We start from the raw sequence: 24,028 nt of genomic DNA on the forward strand, positions 1-24,028 counted from the left end.
ATATCATTTTTTTTAAACGTTCATGCGCGGCATCTACAATATACATACATGTACAACTATTCTACATACACCCAGCATTTGGCCCATAGATACGCCAGACGTCCGTATATATGCAAGCCATACGCGTCTATCTCGTTTTGTTTTTCCTTTTCGCCGTAGTCGTGAATGGGTATGCCAGTACCAAGATCACGACGCCAAACCGTCTTTTCTTCACGCCCATTACTAGGCTTAAGCATTCCTGTCCTTCTGCTCCTTCTCGTACTTGGCAACAAGCTCCTTCTGCAGCTGCGGTGGCGCAGGGCTGTAGTGACTGAACTCCATGCTAAACTCACCCTTACCCTGCGTGCTAGCGCGCAGCTGACTGCTGAAGCCAAACATGCTGTTCAGACTGCAGTCAGCGTAGACAGTAAAGTCCTCGGGGCCAATCTCAGTGTCGTTGATGACAGCGTTCCTCTTGTTCAGGAGGCCGACCACGGAACCCTGGAACTCGTTGGGCGCAGTGATTGTAGTCTTCATGAGAGGCTCAAGAACCTGGGGCGCAGCATCCTTGAAGGCCTTGCGGAAAGCTTGTTGTGTAGCATTCTTAAAGGCCATTTCCGAGGAATCGACAGCGTGCGTGGCACCATCGTTGATGACCATCGAAGTACCCAAGACCTTGTGACCAAGAAGGGGCCCCTTGGCTGTAGAAGCCATGAAACCCTTCTCGCAAGCAAACAAGAACTTTTCGGAAATGGTTCCACCAGAAATCTGCTGCTCGAACTTGTTTTCGGTCAGGTTTTCGCTCGGCTCCAACCATCCAACGACACGCGCATAGTCTCCGGATCCACCACTCTGCTTCTTCAAGGTGTGGTCAAAGTTGACGCGCTTGGTAACAGTTTCACGGTACGCAACTTGTGGCTGTCCAGTCTCGCATTCGACGCGGTACTCACGGCGCATACGCTCGACGTAAATATCCAAATGGAGCTCACCCATACCTGAAATGATTGTTTCTTGCGATTCAGGGTCCGTGTGTACTCGGAATGTGGGGTCCTCGCGCGTGAAGCGGTTCATGGCTTTACTGAAGTTGGGTGTGTCTTTGGTGTTCTTGGGCTTAATCGACAGCGAGATGACGGGCTCAGGAACGAACATAGAGGTCTGTGGTATTAGCTTGATGCGTGTAAAAAGGGCCGACACCACTTACCATAGTGTATCCGAGGCCGCCGTCAGTGAAGGTGTCACCAGATGCGCAGTCGACACCAAACACAGCGCAGATTTCTCCAGCGCCAATCTCTGGTACTTCCTCCATGTCGTTGGAGTGCATGCGCACAATCTTGGGAATCCTGACCTTCTTGTCCGACCTGGCGTTGAAAACGTACATGCCCTTCTTCAGTGTGCCTTGGTACACACGAATATATGTCAACTGTCCGAAGCTGCTCTCTTCAAGCTTGAATGCAAGACCAACAAACGGCAACTCGTTGTATGAGACCAGCTTGACTGGGGCTTCCGCACGCTTCTTGTCCAAAGCCATATTCTCGACTTCCGAGGGGTTGGGCAGATAATCGCATACGGCGTCAAGCATCGGTTGTACAGACTTGTCAGCGAGCGCAGAACCCATCATGACCGGTGTGAACTTGAGAGAAATGGTAGCTCGTCGAATGGCAGCCTTGATCTGGGCAACGGTGGGCTCCTGCTCGTCCAAGAAGATCTCTGCAATCTCATCGTCCACATCCGCCAGTGTCTCGATGAGCTTCTGCCTCTTCTCCTTGCACAGCTCAACAATGTCCTCTGGGATTTCGTCCGTCTCCCTGATGACTTCACCCTTGGAACCTTCGTTGTAGATAGCCTTCATCCTGACCAGATCAACCACACCCTTGAAGCCATCCTCGCGTCCGATGGGCACTTGAAGAGCCGCAGCTGCTATCCGAAGTTTTTGGTTGATTTGATCCACAGCCTTCCAGGGGTTTGCGCCCATTCGGTCCATCTTGTTGACAAAGGATATCCTAGGAATGTTGTACCGCCTCATCTGCCTGTCGACTGTAATCGTTTGACTTTGTACACCGCTGACAGCACACAGAATCATGACGGCTCCGTCAAGGACTCGCAGCGCCCTCTCCACCTCAATGGTAAAGTCGATATGGCCAGGTGTGTCGATCAAGTTGATGTGGTACTTTTCTTCCTTTCCCTCGTCGTTCTTCTTGATCCAGTCACAGAAGGTGGCTGCAGATTGAATTGTGATACCCTTTTCACGTTCAAGATCCATGGAGTCCATCTTGGCACCCACGGCATCTTTACCACGTACTTCGTGTATGGCATTGATTCGACCAGTGTAAAAGAGAACACGCTCGGTGGCGGTGGTCTTGCCCGAGTCAATGTGCGCAGCGATACCGATGTTTCGTACTCGTGAAAGGCGCTCCCATTCGACGGGGTTTAGGTTCTCAACAATCTTGTCTTGGGTCAAGGTGGATGGGTCTTCTTTGGCCTGTTCCAGTCTGGGCTTGATAATTAGCATTCTACTGCTGCCGCGCCATTGTGGAGCAAAGTCTCTGCGGGCACATACACTTGAGCCGCCACCGAGTTCCATCTGCGTTGCTGCTGTGTTCGCTGGCTTTCAATCCATGTGTCCGTCTTCAAGCCATTGGTGTATGGGGTGCGCGAGGCGGCAATGGTCGAGAGAGCGCATCGTGCAGGCGCTTTTGTGGCCGATCGAGCAGAACAGCGAAGACTGCTTGTGGCGAGCGATTGCGCCCGGAGAAGAGACTGTACCCGCATCTTGAACACCTCAAAATGCTACAAGAAGGGAACGGAGCGAAGGGACGACGCTGGGGTCTGCTGTCGCTTGCGGATACTGAGATCGCCCACCAGGAAAAAGTTGGGCCATCGGAGTTTCGGGCGGAGGTGCCAGTCACGTGCTGGCGCGTCGACAAGCCAACTGCACGTTGAGCGCAGACATCTTCAAGTCGCACCACACAACATCCCGTTTGTCTCTGCAATGCTTATGTATGGACTATATTGGGTTTGGATATGCTGCTGCACGTCGAAAATTCATAACAGAAAAAGCGAAAATGCTGCACTCCCTTACGACAGTCCACACGTGACAGAAAAATGATACCCATTATTGCAAGTACAATGGTGGTACTATGCTGGCTGCGAATTCTCAGAAGAACAAAGAAAAGTTTCAATTGCTATGGCCAAGCAATGTGTAAATGGGTAGCCGGATGCGGAAAACACCAATCCTTTGCTTTCGGCAACCTTTGTCCTAAGCCATGACAAAGACTCGCTGATGATTCATCTTTCAGAACAATTACTTGAATCTGTGATAATCTTTCGCAAGTTTACTTCGTTCAATTCATTCTGTTCCGTATACAAGATACTAATCCACTCGGTCAGTTTGCTTCGAGACTGAGAGTGGCATCCGCTGACATGCGTAGCGACACAGATAGACATCAGATCTTCACTAAAGGCATAATGGAGGGCGAGTATAATGACCCCGCATCAGGTTACCATTTCGACCTCAGCAACTCATCGAACTCTGAAGAAATGATCTCAATCAGCGACGAGGAGCAATCACGTCAAGTGATGAATGACCGCCGTCTGACGCAAGCCATCAGCTACTTAAGAGAAGAAGGAGGTGATGACTCTCCCGCGAGGTACATGAAACGTGTAGCCAGAATCAATGCCGATCTTGTTCAACGACTACCTCAGCAAGGAGAGGACTTCGACCATACGCTTTACCGACATTTGCAAGCTGCAGTTCGCGAAGAACTGGCAGCCTTCGAGAGAGCCAGAAAAGATTCTCATTCTACCGTGTTAGAAAGAGATGGCGTTTCAGCACTAGAACATGAAGAAGAAATTTCAGAAGACCAACTTTCAGAGCAACATTCGCCACCTCCAACGCCGGCCCTATACCGAATAGATGAGCTACCCGACAATATTCGCCCTAAAAGCCTGAGAACAGGGCAAAAGGTAGAAGAAAAGATACAACACGTGCGTCAATTTCATTACGGCGGGCCTTCAAATGAGGCGGAGAACTGGCACAGCAATTTCCCAGCTGTTCTCCCCTTTCCGGAGACATTTCAATTAGCGCATTGGGAGAGTCTCAAGATTGATTTCGATATCTCGGAACCTGGAAAGAAGCTGAAAGCAGACGGCAAAGTTGTGGAAACCAATATATCCTTCGATCACCCTGCGCTCGGTCGATACAAAAAACTCTCACTGTACGAGTCGGGATCGCGATTCAAACTTCCGACGCCACCCAAGGAGATTGCAGATGCGGCCAACCGGCTGTGCACAGAAGAAGAACTTGCAAAACATGTAGACAGTTTCAATAGGGGTGGTGAGAAAGAAGAGCTCAATAAGGATTCCATGCCTCGGATATTCCTAGAAAAATTCTCAGTTCAGAAGCAAAGTAAGTACTGCACCCCTCATCAGCATCATGTTATACTAAAGTGGATGCAGACGGCCCGACAGACATTCGTCGTGCTATGAACGTCTCACCAACGAAACCACACAAAACCATCCCGCGAGCTCAAGTGAACAGAAAAGCTGTCGCAGATCATCAACTCCGCGTCGCAATGGAAGAGGCTCGATCGGCAGAAAAGAAGGCTCGCGCTGCAACAGAAAAGGCACGTAAAGCGGCGCTAGATGCTCGCGTGATTGCAGAACAAGTAAACTCAGGAAAGTCATCACCTGTTGCCAGAAAGATCAATCGCGAGCGCGCGAGATCTCTTGAGCGTAGCCCAAGGCGACAGAGTGGGATTAGCACTGCAGCACAAAGCCCTGAGAGTACTCCAATGATGGCTGCTATGCTTCCACAGCAGACACTCAACCATCCTCGTGGGTCTAGTATGCCAGCAACACAAAAATCTCAAGCAGTGCCTACTCCTGCTCCTGCCGCCGCTCCCAAACCTACCCGTCGAACGCCAGTTAAACGCAAACAAAGCATCGGCGACCGAGCTTATACGCCAGAGCGCAAGCGCAATAAGCTTACAGTACCGTCATCACTGAAGAAAGGAGTTGGCTCTACACAGCATACCCTAGATAAGACTGTTCGCTTTGAGTCTGAAGACTCGACGGACACATCTGACAGCGCCATCGTCGCCACAGCATATAAGCGCAAAACGCCGGGGAAGAAGCCCATCTCCAAGGCTGCAAAAAGAGTACCTCCAAAGCCTGCGGCAAATGCTGGCGTCAAAATTGTAGACACTACAGTGGTTATCAAAAAGGAGACTAAAGCTACTACAGCGGGAAAAGCAGTAGATAAGGCGCAGGCCAAGAAGGTAGTAGAGGAGTATGTCGATGAAGATGACTGAGAGCGGCTAGTGGAGGAACAGATCAAGGAAATGGTGGTGCCAGCCAAGGTGGGAAGTACAAGGAGTGGTGGAAGATACCTCAAGTGATGTAACTGATGGTTACTTTACCCGTGTCGCCGACAGTACCTTGGCATATTTTTAAACTCGTGAATTGACTAAAGTGGTTTGTCACAGCTGTTTTGCATATTGTCTTTCGATTCAGATACGCTACTGCCGGTCCCCCGCTTATGTAGACTTCAAGAATGGAAATAAATAGCGACCACGCGTTCCGTGTTTTCGGCAAAGTTCCGACATAGATGCCATCACCCCGCGTGATCCCCGCCTGGATGCAGAGTGGGGCGCATGCGCTAGGACAAAGTCAAGTCCGGCAGTGCAGGAAGATAGAACCGCCCTTTCGCCAGCATGCTGCAAAGGCGCCGATGCAATGGTACGTAATCCCAGTTACCCCAGATCTGGGCCCTCAGCAGTTTGCTGAGACAATCTAGGACGAAGCCGGTACATTCCACCCCATCGCCTGCGAATCCTGTCGCAACAAAAAGTCCAAGGTTGGCCTCATTTGAGTTGGGAAACACCAGCTAAGGCATCTTCAGTGCGACCGTGAGCTGCCAGTATGCTCGCAATGCAGCTCTTCCGATACGCCGTGTCGGTACCCACCGATTAATAAAAGGTACCTTGACGCCAAGTCGTTTGGATGCAGCCTAACCATGTCACTAGAGGTATACCATCGGGGTACATATCTTTCATCGAACAGCGACTGCTCGAAACTGAGATTGTGGTCCTAGAGCTTCTTTCAGCCATCTACAAGTCTCAGGTGCCCATCGAACCACTCCGCCTTCCTGAGCGGGATCGTCGGCTGCTAGCAGAGTATAGCCAGAAGCAGACCAAGTCGCATAAGATCGAAGAATGGAGAAACTTCCCTCTCGCAACAGAAGAGCAGCGGCACGCTTGGTGGTTGAAAAAGAATGAGCGCGTCGCAGAAGCCGCAGAAGCAAATGGTGACCGCGCACCGCAACAGAGTCCCTCTGCGGCAAGTCCGGGGATGACAGATTCACCCAGAACAATTTACCACGAGAGTCTGCAGCCATCGGGTGCTGAACATTCGGCCCTTGCATCGATACGACAGCCTCTGCTGACGCAAAGTTCATGGCAACCGATTGCTGATGGATCTGGACTGTCCGACCCAAATCCCATGTTGGGACTTCCGGAGCAGCCTACCACAGGAATTTCTCTACATCAAAACACAGCGGCAGAGGTGTATCCTGAGATACCAGAGGTTTCTGCTCCTTCGCCTGCTCAGCCAGCGTCGGTGCCTTGCCCTGCTGCTGACGCAAGATGGCGAAAATACTTTTAGAGACAAAATCAATAATACATTCTGAACATGTAAATCTATGACTCTCCACATATTCACAGACGAAGCGACATACCAAGCCATGAACAGTGCATCCCCCAGTCAAGACCTGCCCCACCCTCTGCACTAACCTTGTTAGGCCTCAGGGCTGGCCTGAGTGTCATAATTTCCGCTGACATCTCCGCCTGCGAACCTGATTCACCCCTGTCCCCACCCCTCCTTATCCCATTCATTGACTTCGGCGAAACCCACCGCGGCATCGCGTGAACTACGTGCGGAGCTGGCTTCGTAGACCCTATGAAGGTATCGCTGGTTCGCGCGTCATGGCGGAAGCTCATGTGACGTCCACCAAGCGACGGGCGACCCATAATGAGGCTGAAAATAACCCAGCAGCATTCGATGCAAACGGTGCCAGGAAACGCAGAGCGTTCCTTCAGACAATGGGCCAGCAGCTGCGCGAGTTTGGAAATGACGGAACAAGCCCACAAGACCACAACCGCAACACGTTTGGCACCAGTCCAGCTAGTAATCTTCGTCCACCATCTAGCGCAGGTAATGGCGCCACAAGTCACACATCAGTCCGGCCTGTGGACACGCCAGAGAGTGATGCCGCGCCTGGTGAGGAAGAGCAGTTGCCCGCAGGCGCTATCAAAAGCGCATCAAGGTGGCTCTGGAGGCCAGACGAAGTCCTCTCGCAAACCTCAGAAAGTATCGCGCCATCGATCATCTTTGACGACCTCCTCGAATGGAGCCAATCATATTTCGATCACTGGCATCCTGCTTTTCCCTTCTTACACGCCCCGTCACTACTGGACTACTTCCGCCAAGTCGTGCAGAGAGGCGTACGTGCTGCAACGCTATCCACCGTAAACGAGCTGCAATACATTATACTCCGCTCAGTCATGTCGATGTCCATCTGTGATCGACGACAGATGGATACTACGACTAAACCAGTACCAACACAGCTTGTGTTTCACTCGTTCAACGACGCCATACGAAGTACACAGCTGGTGCTAACTGAAGAAAGTTCGGTCTTATCATTGCAGGCTCTGGTCAGCATTCAGCTTTTCTTGATTTCAACGCACAGATACAACGCTGCATCTCGTCTCGAAGGACTAGCAGTCCGAATGGCCTTCCAGTTGGGTTTACATCGCTGCCCCATGCAACGATCAGTGCCTAACAAAGAAGTCGAGTTGAGGAAACGGCTCTTTTGGTCTGTAATATGCATAGATAGACATATTTGCATCAGACTGGGAACCCCGCTTGGCATACGGTCGGACGAGATCAACGTGTGCTATCCACATAGCGAGCGACATCACGACAGTGAGCATCAAGGAAAGGGTGTGTTTCAACAACTGTCTACTCAAAATACACAGATGCTTACTCTTCAACAGATGGTGAGCGCGACAATCGGCTAGACTTGCTAGACTTTTTAGCTCGACATGCTGATATCCGTGGCTCTATCATGCAGACGCGGCACCGATCTTTCTTGCATGGCAGTGCAAACGAGACGGAAGAAGCCCTGGAAATGGAAGCAGAGCACACCAGATGGTGGAACATGGTTGATGAATACCTCTCCAACGAGGACCAAGTGCAGACGATATCCAAAACCCATCAAGTCACGCTCATTGTCCTTCGTTTCGAATCCATTCTCGCGCTGCATCGCTCCGTGCTGGCGACTTCAAAGAAAGATGCAGCATATAATGTGGCACTGCAACGATGCATATCGGCTTCGCGTTCCATCATCAACACTCTGCACAAAGCGCTTCGCGGTTTCGGTGCATTTGACGGCTCACCTGGCCAACACGGGTACGAACGAACTCCCCTGCTTTGGCCTTCATTCACATGGGCAGTATGGATGAGCACATTCGTTATCTTGTCGGCTGCGACAGAAGGCCAGGTTACTCGAGACATTGCAATGAGGCTTTCGAATCGGAGCATACATATTCTAAAGCACCTGGCGCTGAGAGGCACAAGCTGGCCCGATGCCTGTATAATCGCCATCCAGAACCTCACAACGCGGCTGAGCAAACCGTCAACGCGAAGCTCTACAGTTGCGCCTGGTGCTGCGGCGGGACGCGAAAGCCATCCGCCTGGCGAGACGTCGCTTTTACTTGATGCTCGTCACACAACCCGTCCAAGAGATGAAGCGATTACAGAACAACAGACAGTGGTATTGCATTCGATGCCAAATCACGAAACAACAGATATAATGGCAAACACTAGGCTCATGTCTCGCCATGCCGTTCACACGCATCCCGATCCTAATCCAGCGGCTTTTACTAACAACGTGGGAACAATGACCTTTCCCACTGGCAATGCTGGAGACGTCCTAGGCGCCAACAATCCTACATACGACTACCTAGGGGGCGCCGGCAACTTCCTCGGCATCGCGCAGCAGTATTCGGATAACCCGCTGCCAAACGAAGAGATCATGCACCTGTTCAACGGCGAAGACCTGGACTATTGGTGGGGTGGAGAAGTCGGCTCTGCAGGAAACATGGCATATCAGACTGGGAATTTTCGATGAAAGCAGGGGAGCCATAACAAGAAGACGAATTGAGAAATTTGAACATGGGACGCTATTTAGTCTACACTAACTTAACTCGACTTGGGCGGTGTCACCTTGCCCAACGACGCCGACTTGAACGCAGCGTGGATCTCTTGCTCGGCGCCATCTTGTAGTGGCAGCAGTCCACTCCTGACTGTGGCGTGCTCCAGGATACCGCGCGCTACCAGGCCGTGCTTCAGCGCTACTGTGCCCTCCATGTGCGAGCCGCGGTGGTACACGTTCCTGGTAACGGGAAGCAGTCTGTCGTGAACAGCTCGTGCGCGGGGGTAATCTCTCGCCTTTCCGGCATCGATCATCTCCAGCAGCTCCTCTGGAGCAATGTTGCCGTATCCGACAAGCATGCCGTCGACATCGAAGCATGTGTGGAGCAGGTACTCGTCATGGCATGTGAGGATGGTCAGGTCGGGGTTCTGCTTCCTGATAATGGGGATCTCGACATCCCATCGGCGCATGTTGCGGACACCGTTCTTCATGGCGATGACGCCGGGCTGGGCGGCGATCTCGAGCAGTGTGTCGAGGTTGTATGTGGCCTTGGTGTTGTCTGGGTATTGGAACAGGATGAGAGGCAGACCGGACTTCTCGTACACAGTCTTGTACCTGTCCTGTGGGGCACCTGGCTGGTATCCGAAGCGCAGCCAGCCGTGGCTGGGGTATAGGAGACCGGCTTGTGCTCCTGCGGCCTTTGCGCGTTGAGCTTCGAGGGCTGCTACTTCTGTGCCTTCGGTCGTGATGCCCGCGATGATGGGGATCTTGTTGTCAACGGACTTGACAAAGGCCTTGATGACTTCGACTTGTTCTTCTTGAGTGAGGAAAGTACCCTCGCCGGCATGTCCGAGAACGACTAGTCCCTTGACGCCAGGAATGCTGCCGAGCCATGAACCCAGGCGCTGGATGGCGGCGTAGTCAACCGAGCCATCCCTGTTGAATGGGGTAACTGGCGCTGGGACAAGACCTGCAAGGTCAATCTGAGGAGCTTTCTTGACTTCAGGCATGGAACCCATTGTGCTGATCTGGAGTATGCGAGTGATGGATTGAAGAAGAGGTGTTTTACTGATGCAAGTGTAAAGTGTAGATGGTAGTAAGGGTTGATGGGCTTGGTGACGACAAGAAACTGGGGATCCAAGTGTGCATTATAAACACTTTTGAGATGCAGAGCAAAGCAATTCTGAGCGGTGATCCTGGGTAGATCACCTGTCGTACTCCAACCGTACGCCCTTCGTCTGCGAGCGCGTGTTCGCTCAGAGCACAGCGTGGACTTGACATCGTCCGGCCATGCCCCACGGGGAAACGCTTTGGGGTGCGCCCCGGATATTCGGCCACGGCAACAGTACGCGGATGAAGGCTGGGTGGGTTTGGAGTGGCGACGCTAATACTGCATCTCTCCTGACTCAAGCGCGGGCGGACTTGTCTTTGTCCGCCTCAGCTGTTGACTCGCAAGACACTTGTTTGGAGGCGCACCCGGCATTCTTGTCAGCCAATGCCATTCCCTTCAAAGCTCGTACAATTGGCGGTTTGAGCGCCCGCCACTCCTCACTTCATGTCCGCCCCGCGCCTTGGTATTCAAGTTGGGGTCTGGGGAAAGTCCGGGGTAAAGTGCGGGCTGAAGCTATGACAAGGACTTTCTGTACAACGTTCGTCCAGCTTGGATATATAGACAAGAGGTTGCCGGCTGCATCGTCTATCGTCGTCGTGTTTCCAACCCACTCTTTGCCCTTTCCGGTACATGGCTTAGGTGTGCCACAATCGACATTGTAATATATTTTTTCGGCTTCTTCTTTGGGATAAACAGCGGACATGGCTGGCACCACCACACACCATGTGGACGAGAACGAGAAGAATATTCCGCTCCAGATTGACGATGTAGCGACGTTGGAGAAGGATCTTGGCTCAAAGGACGAGCTTGCTGGTGCCGATTATACCGGTGCGATTGCGAAGACGGACCCAGCTGAAATTGCCCTCGTGCGCAAGCTCGACATGCGCGTCATGCCGGCGCTGTTCTGCATGTACTTTCTGTACGTCGAATGCAAAATTTTTCGTTCAACAAATAGCTAATACCATCGAAGCAACAAGCTCGACCAGAACGCGATCGCAAATGCACGACTCAACGGACTTGAAAAGGACCTCGGGCTCGTTGGCAGCCAGTACAACACGTGCATATCGATTCTTTACGTGGGATACCTCTTCGCGCAGATTCCCAGCAACATGCTCATGTCGTCGAACAAAGTGCGGCCGTCGGTCTACATGGCGGTGTGCTGCACGGTTTGGGGCTGTGTAGCGGCTCTCACAGCGCTGGTCAAGAACTACACTGGCCTGGTCTTGGTGCGCTTCTTCCTGGGCTTTGTCGAGGCGCCGTTTTACCCTGGAGCGCTGTACATCCTGAGTCTGTTTTACACGCGCAAAGAGATTGCCACGAGGGTGTCGATTTTGTACGCTGGTAACATTTTCGCGGTCTCGTTTGCGGGCCTGATTGCTGCGGCGACATTTGCCACGCTGGATGATAAACATGGCATGCATGGCTGGCAGTGGCTGTTCATCATCGAGGGAATCGTTACCGTTGGCGTATCTGCTGTTTGCGTCTTCTTGTTGCCCGACGAGCCGTTGACGACAAAGTGGCTGACGCCCGAGCAGCGTCAGTTGGCGCATGACCGTATCCAGAGGGACACTGTTGGCCTGGAGCCCAGCAAGGGAGTGAGGGCCGGTTTTACGCAGGCTCTTCGGGACCCTCGTCTCTATCTGCTTGTTTTCATGCAGAACATGCACTTGAGCGCGACGTCGTTCAACCAGGTATGTTCATGCGACCCAACAAGGCTTTGCACTTTCCGATGGCTGACCGTACGTAGTTCTTCCCGACTGTCGTCAAATCCCTAGGCTTCGACACAACAATCACACTTGTTCTGACAGCCCCGCCATCACTCGTTGCTGGCGCCGTCGGTATCTGCGTCGGCATCTCGTCTGGCAAGTTCAACGACAGGACATGGCACATTACCGTCATGATGGGCATCGCTGTTGTTGGTTTTGCCATTAGTGCTTCCACACTCAATCTCGCCGCGCGCTACGTGTCGTGCTTCCTCTTTGCATCTGGTTCGTTCCAACATGTCACTGCCCACGTGTAGTCGACCCATGCTAACCACCTCTGACAGGCGTCTATTCCGTCAATTCGGTCATCCTGGGCTGGGTCTCCGGCACCCTCGGCCAGACCGCCGAAAAGAAAGCCGTGTCGCTGTCTATCGTCAACGTCGTGTCCATGGCGAGTTTCATCTACACGCCGTATCTGTATCCCAAGAGCGATGGGCCCAAGTACGTCATTGCCATGAGCAGCAATGCGGCGTTTGCGGCGGCGTCGATAGTAGCGGCTTGGGCGCTGAGGGTCTGGCTGCAAGTCACGAATGCCAAGTTGAAGAGGAACGGAGTTAATGTGTTTTATGCGTATTGATAGACGTGTTGGCTGTCGTGGAAAGGGGCCCTAATTGATTTTCTACCGCTGACGCGATGCTGGCACGTAGCGCGTTCGCGACGCGTTTCTCCTTTGATGATTTCCGGGTCCGTCGACTCTCACCTGCACATCGCTTTTTTCGTGTTGCAACAGACTGGCTCGCATTGAGGGCGGCCACAACAGCATCTGCTCCGTTGAAAACGTCTCATCTCGCCTTGTCTCGCGTTTCTTCTGTTTTCTCCCGCCTCGCTGCCAGAGTCGCGTTGTTTTGGTGACGTCAGGCCGCCTGCATTGGCTGCGCCTTCCCTCTCCAAAGCTGGCCACGCTGTCGAGTGCATGCATCGTTCCTTCTTATCTCATTTTGCGCCTTTCCCCATTTGGACGCCTCCCTACCTATCCTACCCAAACTTTCCACCCCCCGGCCTTGTTGTTCCCTCCAGTCTCTCTACTATTCGCTCTCACTTACCGAGTGGGATTTTTGCACCAAAAAGTTACAACGCGAGGCCAAAAGTGCAGGTTTTCCGACCCAAAAATCAGCACACGTCAATTGCGAATTTCTAGTGCGGTGCGCTTCTGCAAGCCAACGTCTTGTTTCTACATTGGTTTGCTTCGCTGCATCGAGCAAACAAACGCATCCCCGCTGCCCTTTGTCACCTTGCCCTCAGGTGAGACAGGCTGTCCAAAAGCAAAGTTCAAAGTCTCTCAGAGAATTTCCGGTGCCCCTAGCCGCCTCGCCACCGCTCGACCACGCCTTGCTACATACAAGATTAGTTTCCTCGCCTTGGCGGTAAAGAGTCGCCGTTACCCACAACATCTTGTCCCTTACTGCAACCCAAGTAAAGGCAAGCATCTCGACAAACAAACAGGGATCTCTAATTGCAGAAATGGCAATATATCGGCTAGCGGCTTCCCTTTGGTAAAATATCTTAATATCACCTCAAGCCGGCACTGCACTACGTGCTGGCAGCTGCCGTTACTCAAAACACTCTGCCCACCAATATCTCAATCATGCAGGCATTCTGCTACCCATTTTTCTAAAAGAGAATGCCACACACGGTGTCTACACGAGGCGCCGAAAGCCCCATACTGCAGCTCTACGGCGAGCACATGTCGGACACAAGCCCCAAAGCCAAAGGATCCTTGCAAGACCGCAGTATGCGTGGTGGTTATGGCAGCGGCAAGCGCGGTGCTCGAGGAGGCTCTCGTGGCGGTAAGAACGCCAGACGAGCGCACTCCATCAGCTCCGGTAATAGCTCCAACAGCCAAGGCAGTACCAATTGCTCAGACCAAAAATGGACCTTCAATCCCCAGTTCAGGGCTGAGTCGCCTCAGTCGTCCGACCAAGATATGCAGCGTAACCGACAGAGGCCTATGTTAGCAGGTGGTGCTAAAAACTGGGCCCATAGCCAGGAAGTCAAAATCAAGCTATATGGTATCCGCAAGAACTACTGGACCAAGGAGGTCTATCAAGCAATGTCACGATATGGCAACGTTTTCAAAATCGACATGGAACCCAACAGTCGCGATTGCAATGCATTCGTAGTGTTTCGGTACGTTCTCAACCAACACTCAAAGAGCGGATATCTGACATTGAAGTCAGACCCCCTCCTCATAAGCCTATTCCACAGCAAAACTTACGCATTGGTGACGGAGTCGTACGGTCCGAGCTGCGCAACTCGCTTCTGGCTACTATTCCCAGTCCCACAAATCCCACGAAGCGGTACTACGAATTCAACACACTCTTTGCGAAGAGGATCGATTTTGGCACAAGGGTCGCAGACATGGCCATGCTTGCTATGCGTACCGAGTCGTCCAAGGACATTCAAATGACGCTGCACTTGAGGCGTAAAGATCTGGAGATCGAATTTCCGATTCGAATCGACAATCAGTGGCGCAAGTTTTGTTTTCGTTTGCCTATTTCGTTAATCTCGCATGTTTACAAGACGGAGGATGAGAGCACTGGTCAGCCCGCCATTGTCATTCCGTGCGACTCGCCGCCACAATTTTACATGCAGAAGAGAGAGGGTGAAGAGTTGGGCGGCGGCCGAAAGTACACAAGCTTTACTACCAGAGACAAGATCTGGAAAGATTGGGATACCTGGCATCGGGCGACTGACATCGTCAGCCGCACAGTCGGAGACGCTTTTCAGCAATTTCCACTGATGAACCACAAGGACACGGCTATCATTGACATTGGCCAGTGGACCAACTACCGCCTCGTCTTCGACAGATCAACGCTGGCCGGACCACAATTCCAAGAGTTCAGTGATGCGCTTGCTGATCATGGAGTCACGATTGAGACTGTCGGTCGATACGCTATCAGACCGAAGATGGCATCACCGCTATGGAGCCTGCTACAGGAAGAGATACACGGCACCCACCCGCACCTCGATTTCACCTCTGGGTCCAGAAAGTTGTCCTCTGATGACCTCTCAACAACCAAAGTCTACTTGAACTTCCCCGTACGCTATCAACTTGAAGTCTGCCTTTCGAACGGATATCTTAGAGAGCATAACATCACCATCGAGTTCCTGCAGAAGTTGGAATCGCTTGAAAGCCAGGAGGCTGTGTGTCTCTTGGAGAAGGTTGCTGACAGGCAACATACTTACTATGATCCAATGGAGATATTTGGAATCCAATTCAAGAACTGCAAAAGGAAGATACCAAAATATTGCGTCCTCCAACGAGCGGTTACAATTACTCCAACCACAATGCACGTTTCGATGCCCATAATGGAGACGTCTAATCGCATCATCCGCAAGCATGAAGCAGATTCGGATCGCTTCATTCGAGTACGATTCTCAGACGAGAAGAATGAAGGTCAACTGCGCACCTTGCCAAATGGCAAGGCTGATGCCATGTTTGATAGGGTGCTTCGCGCAATGAAGAAGGGCATTGTCGTTGCTGGCAGGAAATACGAGTTTCTGGCATTTGGCAACTCCCAGTTCCGCGAACATGGCGCTTATTTCTATGCGCCGACATCGTCCAAGTCTGCGGATGATATTCGCTTGTCTCTCGGCCAATTCGACCATATCAAAACCGTCTCCAAGTTTGCAGCGCGTCTAGGCCAATGCTTTTCCACAACACGCGCCATGGGAGTCACTGTGAACCTTGAAAGGATCCCAGATGTTGAGCGTAACGGCTACGTCTTCACGGACGGGGTCGGGAAGCTCTCATTCTTCCTGGCTCAGATGGCTGCTCAGGAACTCGGACTACCCAATGCTTTCACAGACCCGCCCACACTCTTCCAATTTCGTCTCGGCGGTTGCAAAGGTGTCCTTGCCCTAGACATGAAGCTAAACCGCAAGGAGGTTCACATCCGACAGAGTCAATACAAGTTCCAGGCGCCGTACACTGGTCTTGAGATTATCCGATCATCTTATCTCGCGACGCCTTATTTCAACCGCCAAATCATTGTCGTGCTCTCGTATCTTGGGGTCCAGGATGCAATTTTCCTCCGCAAGCAACAGGAGATGATGAACGATTATGCAAGAGCAATGATCGACGAAGGCGCGGCCTTGCAGAAGCTGAAAAAGCATATTGATATGAATCAGACGACCCTTACAATTGCCAGCATGGTTCTAGATGGCTTCATGAAATCTCAGGAGCCCTTTGTCATGTCTTTGCTTACGCTCTGGAGGGCCTGTACCATTAAGAATTTGAAGGAGAAGGCACGAATTGCTATTGACGACGGGGCATTTGTACTCGGTTGCGTTGACGAGACCTCGACACTCAAAGGGCACAGGAACGATCCTCAATGCAGGCAGAGTGCCACAAGAGATGAAAAGCTTGCAACTCTCCCTGAGATATTTTTGCAAGTCGACGACACCAGCAAGAAAGGTGACTATATCATCGTCGAAGGCGTGTGCATACTGGCACGTAATCCATCGTTGCATCCGGGAGATGTTCGCATAGTCCGCGCAGTGAACGTACCAGCACTTCATCATCTCAAGAACGTCGTGGTCTTGCCTCAAACCGGGGATCGGGACTTGGCGAACATGTGCTCTGGCGGAGATCTCGATGGAGACGACTACATGGTTCTGTGGGATCGCGATATAATCCCAGAGATTATCAATGTCCCGCCCATGGACTTCAAGCCAGAGAAGCCATTCGAAACGGACAAGCCTATCACGGCAGTGGATATGAGCGAGTTCTTCGTCACCTACATGAAGAATGACTCTCTCGGCCAAATTGCGCATGCCCATCTTGCACAAGCCGACTGGAACAGCGACGGCGTTGGCAGTGCAGTATGTCTCGAACTGGCGCAGCTGCATTCAAGAGCAGTCGACTTTCCCAAGAGCGGGATACCAGCTGAGATGAGACGTGATCTCAAGCCTAAGAGGTGGCCGCACTTTATGGAGAAGAAGCACTTGGGTGCAGACCAGGTTTATCACTCTAGGAATATCCTCGGTCGTCTCTTTGATGAAGTACAACTTGTCGACTTCAAGCCTCTATGGGAGAACCCATTTGACAGGCGAATTCTTAATGCATATGACCTTGAGGAGGAACTCTTGAACAAGGCAGCAAATCTCAAAGTGCTCTACGACGAAGCACTCCGGCGGCTAATGGCCAAGCATGGTATCCAGACTGAGTTCGAGGCCTGGACTGTTTTTGTACTAGGACATAACCATGAGAGCCGAGACTATAAATTCGCAGAAGAATTCGGTAGGACCGTGGGAGCATTGAAGCATCAATATCGTGGGGAGTGTCGCGATGCTGCAGAGTTGAAGGATGGCAATGACTGGGAACGGCTAGGGCCGTTTGTCGCTGCCATGTACACAGTCACTGCCCGCGAGATGGAGAGTGCCTTGGACGAGTGCAGCAAGACGAAGGTTGTTGGGGGCCAAGAACAACCTTGCCACATCAAGGACCCAGAGCATATGCCGTTGATTTCATTTCCCTGGCTTTTTCCGGGCGAGCTTGGCAAGATCGCTACAGGCGGCAGCACGAGTTACCAGGTGAATGGGATCCAGAGCCAGCAACGCCAGAAGAAGCATTCTCGCCCAGCTCATGCTGAAGCCGACGTCGGAACTGTGGAGACGGAAGCTGGAATCACGCAATATGGAGAGTTGTTGGACCTGGACTTTAGCCTTCCAGCGCTCAAGCTGACTGAAAGTACCCGAACATCTGAAAATACGAAGGAGCGTTCGGACGCTGCCGAGGACGATCCGGGTGCACAGGGTATATCTGCAAGCTTGCTCTGACCAGTTTCTAGACTACCTATTGTTAAGAAACGAGGTGGGAGTAAACAAGTTGGTGCCGACGCCATCATCTAGTCCTTGGTGATTTGGAAAGGCAGACGAATACAGTCGACATGGATGGCTTATTAGGTGTGCTCTCATTAGCGGATGCAGGCTACATAAGATCACCCGCGAATATCAAAGCGAGTAAATATCGTGGAAATAAATGAAAATCATTATGATCATCTCTCGGATGCTGGTCTAGAGGCTCTTCTCTGCAGACGCGGGGTGACGTGATGGCAGTTATCGATAAACACCAAACTAACCCTGTGCGCATTCATAATTTTGTACCAGCATGCGTCACGATGCCACCGTCCAGCCGCATTCCACCTCTGCTGCAACCATACGCCGAGCTCCCTCGTGAGGAGTCACTCACTCTTGTCACAAGTACTCTCGGTGCCAGCGCGAACTGGCTGCTCATACGATTTCTGTGCGCTGCGCTGGGCACAGCGACAGCCCGTGGTGGCGGGGAAGAGGACCACAATGTGGTGCTGGTTTCGTGGATGAGACCGTACGAGTTCTGGAAGCAAGAGTCAAGGAAAAGTGCCGCGCTAGATCTGGAGCGACTCAGGAAAGAGGGAAGATTTGCCTTTGTCGACGGACTGGGCGCTGGGTCAGATGCGACAAGCGATGCAAGACAAGCATCAGCCGCGCCATCGAATGGGATACACGCGCAGAGAGGGCTGCAGACGCTGTCGGCACGAGGCCCGCCAGGGAGAATAGTGCCTGCAAGAGGACCGCCTGCATCACCACAAGCGACGACTACCACAGCGGAGACGACTGGCGCAAGCAGCAATACCTCTGGTCACTACACGCTGAAGTCTCTTGAGCTTGACGATGTAAAGGCAACCATTTCCAGCGCCGTCTCGGCACTGACTACCGCTCCTGTCCAACGCAAGACGCTCCTCATATTCGACAATCCAGACTTACTTCTCGCGCTCAACCCCTCCATCACGCCTTCGCGATTCACGTCCCTTGTTCTCACGCTCCAAACGATACCAACTGTGTCGCATATTCTCACCCACATACAATCCGATAACCCGCTCCTCAGCCTCTCAGCGCCGCCTCAACCCCTCGAGCTGGCGCATCACAACCTACTAGTCAAGTGCGCGCACATGAGCAGGAGGATACTAGGGGTCAGGATACTGGACACGGGAGTTGCAAGAGACGTGAGCGGTGTCATACGGATCACGGAGCAGAAGCACGAGTGGCTAGACTTGGGATTTGGTGATAATGAGCCCAAAGAAGGCGGCGACAGCGGAAGAGGAAAAGAATTTCTATACCAGGTCAAAGGCGATGGAAGCGTGAGAGTCTTTGAGCGAGGTGCTGGCGGAGAGGGCTGAGAGCATGCTGAAGACCCGATGGATCCGGATTCGGAATTGTACTGACGCCACATATCGAAGCGCAAGGCATGCTTTTCGTGCAAGCATCCAACCATGGTAGCAAGAAGAGAATCGCGCCCCAATGCAGAGGGCCGAAAGCAACATGTTCCATTGTTCCCAACACCTGCGCACATGCATGCTTGACCTTTTGTGTCTCTGCTAGTCACAAGACGCCAGAACTAGGCTTCTCGTGCATACATGCAGGTGCGCACAAAGACGGACCCGCTGACAACTTATCCACGCCCCCCCCCTGGCCGCAACTAAGTCAACCACCACCAAAAACCCTGCGTCTATAACCTGCGCATGCTCAAACGTCTCTCTCAACTGAAACCCCTCACGTTCTCTAATGACTCTTTCCCCACCCTCCACACGCACATCGCACATGGCACGACTTTCAGGCAGATGAGGCAGGGCGCGGTGGAAAACACCCACCCACGTACGTATTTTGCCGTGCCGCATCTCAGCTGTTTGCACGTATTCAGCATTGTACATATGTACATACATATATGTAGGTGTAGGTGTATATGCAGCTCGGGCTATCAAGCGACCCGGCGCCATGGATCAGAATACACTGCGACTGCGTGTGCAACCTGAGTATGCATGCATGCATGCATGCAGTCTTTTTGAAGCGGTGATGCGTGGGTTTGCTGTGGGCACTACGGTATATCGGTGCATTTCTTGGTTCTGGAAGAGGAAGAAGGAGAAGAAGAAGGAGGAGAGAGAAAAGAGACATCACTTTGTCTTGTGAAAGTGTCTTGTATGTGAGTGTATGTGTGAGTGTGTGTGCCGCCCTTTCATCCGACGCCCATGTGTTATGTTTTTGGGGGCCGGACTTACACTGCATATCATGCGTCGCGGTTTTACAAATGCGTACGCCCGCAACCTTTTTTTAGTTCGGTGGGGAGTGAGAGGATGTGGGGGGACATTTTGGGGTGGGAGAAGGGGGGGGGGATATGCGGGTTGATGTTGTTGTAGTATTGTAGTATTGTAGAAGGAGGAGGAGGAGGAGGAGGAGGATGTGAAGAAGAGTGGAAAAATGACCCGTCTCTATGCTCCCTAAACCACACACTATGTAGAAACCCAGTTTGAAAACTAGCTCTGTGTAGTAAAACAGAAAATCAAGTCTTCTGATAGATACTTAACCAAGGCCTTCCCCACGGGAGAAGAAGAACCAGGGTGACCCCAAAAAAACCGGCCACCCCCCCAATACATAAACAACCTCTTTCCCTCTCCCCTCTCCGCGGAAACACCCATCTTTCCAATCCCACATTGTCTTTCAATTCTCTCTTCACAGGCGCCTATCCCCCCCCCCCCATCTCTTCGCTTATCCTCTTCGGACCCCCCTTCCCTTCCTTCTCAGCCACCAGCCAGGAATCCCGTGAGCTGGGCTCTCAGTAGCAGCAGCAGCAGAAGTAGTATCTGTAATTGTGGCGTCCTCTACCACCTCGCCCAAATCCTCTCCTTCCTCTCACTCCCCTCCCTCCTCCGCTTCTCAGAAACCAGCGTGTACGCGCGTGCCCTCGCAAACGCAAACCTGCATTCCCTCTCTCTCTGCATTGTCCTCCCTTTCTCACGCTCCCACCCTTGCGACCTACTCTCTCTCATTTCCGAAACCGGGGGGAAAAGACCAGCACGCGCGATTCAAGATGGCACTTCCACGCCGTGTATCCGTATCACAGCACCAAGCCAATACAACTACCTCGACCTGCTGGCGTTCCAATCCACGCTGCTATCGACAGTGCTACACCGCCACGCAGCCATGCTGCAACACGTGCATCTCCAGGTTCCGGCGCTCACAGTCCCCATGGCCCTCGCCCTACGCACCCTGCACGCCCTCAAAACACTCGCGTTGGGATTCCAGACTCCGCTTCCCACCCGCTTCGTCCCGCGCTCCCACGTCGCCGCGCAGCGCACACAGCAGCACCTCGCGTGGAAAACGCTCGTGGACGGCGGTCCCCCTGTTTGGAGTCGGCGGCTGCGCAGCTTGAGGCTTGAGGATGCGGAGATAGAAACGGCGCAGTTGGGTATGCTGGTTTCCGAGAGCGCGGCGTGTGACGAGCTTGTGCTGGAGGGGTGTCGGAATCTAGGGAAGGAGGTCTGGTGCGAATTGCAGATGTGGATTGGGAGAGGGCGAGTGCGTGTGTTGGAGGTCGCCGAGTGTGGTGGTGTGTTGGGGGAGAAGGCTCTGGATGGGATTGGGGGGATGGGCGGGTTGGAGGTATGTATTCTCTTCTCTTCTCTTTTTTGCCTTTTCCCCCTACTGTACGTACTTATTTTTAACTTTGGTGTGAGGGGATTGGGACCATTGTGACAGTGGGATAAGTAGCGGGATAGTGACTGACTCCAACTCACCCAGCGATTAAATCTATATGACTGCCGCGAGGCGCAACCAGGCTTGATGCAGCGCTGCAACAGCACCGTATGGCGTATACCGCATTTTGTAGCGCCGAGACCAACGACGCGCGGGGCGGACATGGTGATTGAAGTGGATCCCGAATACATCGCTTAGGACGTAGAAAATCCTCGATCCATGGACTGAGTATCATTTCTACATTGAAAAAAAATAGAAGGGATTTGTGTGTGTGTGTGTGAGTGTGAGTGTGAGTGTGTGTGGGACGAACGAGATTTTTGGACTTTTCAGAGATTCTATTGTTGGAACATGTCGTGGAACTACTGTAAAAAAAAGTAAAGTAGCTACTGTAGTTACATACTGTACTGAGGATACCCGTTTGCATACCTACAAGTACGTGTTCCAGTACTTCATCCAGTGTCTCTCATGCTGCACTCAATTCCCATATACCCCCCCGCCTTGCATTCCATGCATCCATCCATGCATCCATGCATCCATCCATCTCAGCACATGGTTCTCTCCGCACCAAACCTCAAAACTCCATGTCCTCACCCAAATGCAGGTCCAAATCCAAGGCCACATCCGGAGCCAACAAGTCGGCACTATCAGACGCAGCCACACTCTCGGTTGTGCGGCGCGTGCCCTCGACAACATGCTGGGCGCCGTGGCTCGCGCGCGCACGCAGATAACTGCTGTACTCTGATACGCGCTGTGTCTTCATCTGCCACTCGACCAGAGTGTGGAGGTGCTCCTGGTAGGCTCGCTCTCGCTGCATGTCGGGCTGTGGGCTGGATAGGGCGGCCGCGTGCGCTTCGTGCTGGGTTCCCGGGTGCAGCTGGACGTGGGACTCTGGGGAGCAGTGCAGGTTGGGGAGGTTGGCGTGGTGCGAGGACTGAGATAGTGTGGTGGTGGTGGTCGTCGTCGTTTCTTGGAGTACGGTGGGAGAAAGATTGTCATGGCGGCTATCTCGACGGGTGCTGGCTGTCTTCTTCACGGCTTGAGCAATGTGCCGCTGGACTCGCAGCTTGTCGTCAGCAGCAGCGGCAGCGGCGGCAAGACTTTCCTTTACACTGTTCATCTTCGCCAGGCGCCGCTGCGTCCTCGCCCTGGCAGCTGCGTCTTTCTTCTCCAGGTCCAGCATGCCCCTGTACTTGTGCTCGAGGTACGCGCCGACCATGGCGGGCGCCCAGTCCTGCACAAAGTGCAGCCCGACAATACCGTTGTACACGTCGGCGCTGTACAGCTGCTCCAGCTGCTCCTGCGCATCTTCCACAGTCATGTTGTCAATCTCGACCTGGCGAACGACCTCTTCGCGGATCGCTTGCACACGCGCTTCTCGTACCGCATTGTCCAGCGCCCGGCCGCACGCAGCGTCGTTGAAGACAGTCCAGTATTGAGCTAGACTGGCGTGCAGCTCAGCGAGGCTGGGCCCGTCTTCGCACACGGCGTGAGATGCCATGTTGAAGCCGCTTTGGATGCGGAGCTTCAGCAACTGGTACATTTCCTGCATGCGGGACATGAGCGCATAGTACAAGTCCTCGTAGTCGGCGAGCGGGCGGTCTGCTGCTTCTTTGTCGCTGCGCAGCCGTACCTGCGCGGTCGTGTGCTCTGGAGTCAGGAAGCCTGTCGGTAGTCTACTCGGTGCGAGCTGCTTGTTCAGCAGGCGGAGAAGCAGAGTGTGCAGACTGGGGCTGTAGGGATCGCTGCCGGCTGGGCCAAAGAGCATGCTGTGGTTGGCGAGATCAATCAGGTAGTGGCTCAGCTTCAGCATGTGCTCGATGAGATAGTCGGCGGGATACGCTGTACTTGCAGCCTGGACTGCCGCTTGGGTGACTGCCGGGGAGAAGGGCGGAAATGCGGTACTCTCTGCCATTTTCGGTGATGATTGGATACTGTCTTCTCAGAGGATAGCAGAGGACCAATTGGTTAAAATGGCCGAGTGTTCAATCAAGACTTTGGAAAAAAAACAGAAGATGAGTAGTAGAAGTTTGTCCTGGAAGTTGTGGTGGACTGAATACCTAAAAGACTGCTGTGGCCTTGGGGGGAAATTTTGCCCCCGATGAATGAATGGGGATGGGCAGGACGCGTGAAGGTGAGCGGAATGCATGCATGCCTACTCCCCCGAAGCCGGCCAGGTGAACATGCATTGTGGCACTGCTATTGTCTTCATGGTTATTCAGACAATAGCCGTGAAGTGAAAGCCCGGGCCTAGCGAGGTATTTTCTTGCACTGCGACTGCGGTGACATCGCGCTGTTGTGAACTCAGGGTCGGAGAGCAATTTTTTGGTACATGGACACTATCGCTGTTAGTGTTTTGTCTCTTTATAGTATCCATCTCCGACTCTTGATTATTCTTATTCTTCTCAACGCTGTAGACTGAAACCTCCGTCGCTAGGGTTGAAAAAGTTGGTGATG

The 24,028-nt window shown here is 52.7% G+C and overlaps 10 protein-coding genes across 10 annotated transcripts; 7 read left to right on the plus strand and 3 right to left on the minus strand.

Moving 5' to 3' along the window:
- Positions 1 to 228: 228 nt before the first annotated feature.
- On the minus strand, positions 229 to 2,748 carry SETTUDRAFT_99139 (uncharacterized protein; the record flags this gene model as incomplete). Its single annotated transcript, XM_008032646.1, has 3 exons — positions 229 to 1,134; positions 1,181 to 2,468; positions 2,537 to 2,748. 3 exons carry the CDS (start codon positions 2,746 to 2,748, stop codon positions 229 to 231), a joined length of 2,406 nt encoding a protein of 801 aa, XP_008030837.1.
- A 696-nt stretch (positions 2,749 to 3,444) lies between these two features.
- On the plus strand, positions 3,445 to 5,288 carry SETTUDRAFT_23727 (uncharacterized protein; the record flags this gene model as incomplete). The annotated part of the gene is made up of 2 exons (XM_008032410.1): positions 3,445 to 4,384; positions 4,435 to 5,288. The coding sequence occupies 2 exons, from the start codon at positions 3,445 to 3,447 to the stop codon at positions 5,286 to 5,288; spliced, it is 1,794 nt and encodes a 597-aa protein (XP_008030601.1).
- A 775-nt stretch (positions 5,289 to 6,063) lies between these two features.
- SETTUDRAFT_61896 (uncharacterized protein) lies at positions 6,064 to 6,438 on the plus strand (the record flags this gene model as incomplete). Its single annotated transcript, XM_008032551.1, has 1 exon — positions 6,064 to 6,438. A coding segment is annotated over one exon (375 nt), but the record flags the coding sequence as incomplete, so codon positions are not given.
- Positions 6,439 to 6,899: 461 nt separating this feature from the next.
- SETTUDRAFT_174091 (uncharacterized protein) lies at positions 6,900 to 9,166 on the plus strand (the record flags this gene model as incomplete). Its single annotated transcript, XM_008032647.1, has 5 exons — positions 6,900 to 7,688; positions 7,776 to 7,779; positions 7,867 to 7,977; positions 8,031 to 8,771; positions 8,973 to 9,166. Exons 1-5 carry the CDS (start codon positions 6,960 to 6,962, stop codon positions 9,164 to 9,166), a joined length of 1,779 nt encoding a protein of 592 aa, XP_008030838.1. The 5' UTR covers positions 6,900 to 6,959.
- Positions 9,167 to 9,237: 71 nt separating this feature from the next.
- SETTUDRAFT_181590 (uncharacterized protein) lies at positions 9,238 to 10,313 on the minus strand (the record flags this gene model as incomplete). Its single annotated transcript, XM_008032648.1, has 1 exon — positions 9,238 to 10,313. Exon 1 carries the CDS (start codon positions 10,207 to 10,209, stop codon positions 9,238 to 9,240), a length of 972 nt encoding a protein of 323 aa, XP_008030839.1. The 5' UTR covers positions 10,210 to 10,313.
- Positions 10,314 to 11,002: 689 nt separating this feature from the next.
- Positions 11,003 to 12,641, plus strand: SETTUDRAFT_98421 (uncharacterized protein; the record flags this gene model as incomplete). The annotated part of the gene is made up of 4 exons (XM_008032649.1): positions 11,003 to 11,220; positions 11,272 to 11,996; positions 12,110 to 12,289; positions 12,349 to 12,641. The coding sequence occupies 4 exons, from the start codon at positions 11,003 to 11,005 to the stop codon at positions 12,639 to 12,641; spliced, it is 1,416 nt and encodes a 471-aa protein (XP_008030840.1).
- Positions 12,642 to 13,988: 1,347 nt separating this feature from the next.
- On the plus strand, positions 13,989 to 17,845 carry SETTUDRAFT_99344 (uncharacterized protein; the record flags this gene model as incomplete). The annotated part of the gene is made up of 2 exons (XM_008032650.1): positions 13,989 to 14,191; positions 14,242 to 17,845. 2 exons carry the CDS (start codon positions 13,989 to 13,991, stop codon positions 17,843 to 17,845), a joined length of 3,807 nt encoding a protein of 1,268 aa, XP_008030841.1.
- Positions 17,846 to 18,186: 341 nt separating this feature from the next.
- SETTUDRAFT_122991 (uncharacterized protein) lies at positions 18,187 to 19,421 on the plus strand (the record flags this gene model as incomplete). Its single annotated transcript, XM_008032651.1, has 1 exon — positions 18,187 to 19,421. One exon carries the CDS (start codon positions 18,187 to 18,189, stop codon positions 19,222 to 19,224), a length of 1,038 nt encoding a protein of 345 aa, XP_008030842.1. The 3' UTR covers positions 19,225 to 19,421.
- Positions 19,422 to 21,067: 1,646 nt separating this feature from the next.
- SETTUDRAFT_35191 (uncharacterized protein) lies at positions 21,068 to 21,772 on the plus strand (the record flags this gene model as incomplete). Its single annotated transcript, XM_008032465.1, has 2 exons — positions 21,068 to 21,481; positions 21,620 to 21,772. The coding sequence occupies 2 exons, from the start codon at positions 21,068 to 21,070 to the stop codon at positions 21,770 to 21,772; spliced, it is 567 nt and encodes a 188-aa protein (XP_008030656.1).
- A 373-nt stretch (positions 21,773 to 22,145) lies between these two features.
- Positions 22,146 to 23,486, minus strand: SETTUDRAFT_35192 (uncharacterized protein; the record flags this gene model as incomplete). Its single annotated transcript, XM_008032466.1, has 1 exon — positions 22,146 to 23,486. One exon carries the CDS (start codon positions 23,484 to 23,486, stop codon positions 22,146 to 22,148), a length of 1,341 nt encoding a protein of 446 aa, XP_008030657.1.
- Positions 23,487 to 24,028: the final 542 nt, after the last annotated feature.

This window comes from Exserohilum turcica, assembly GCF_000359705.1.
Source record: "Exserohilum turcica Et28A unplaced genomic scaffold SETTUscaffold_8, whole genome shotgun sequence".
Lineage (NCBI taxonomy): Eukaryota > Fungi > Ascomycota > Dothideomycetes > Pleosporales > Pleosporaceae > Exserohilum > Exserohilum turcicum.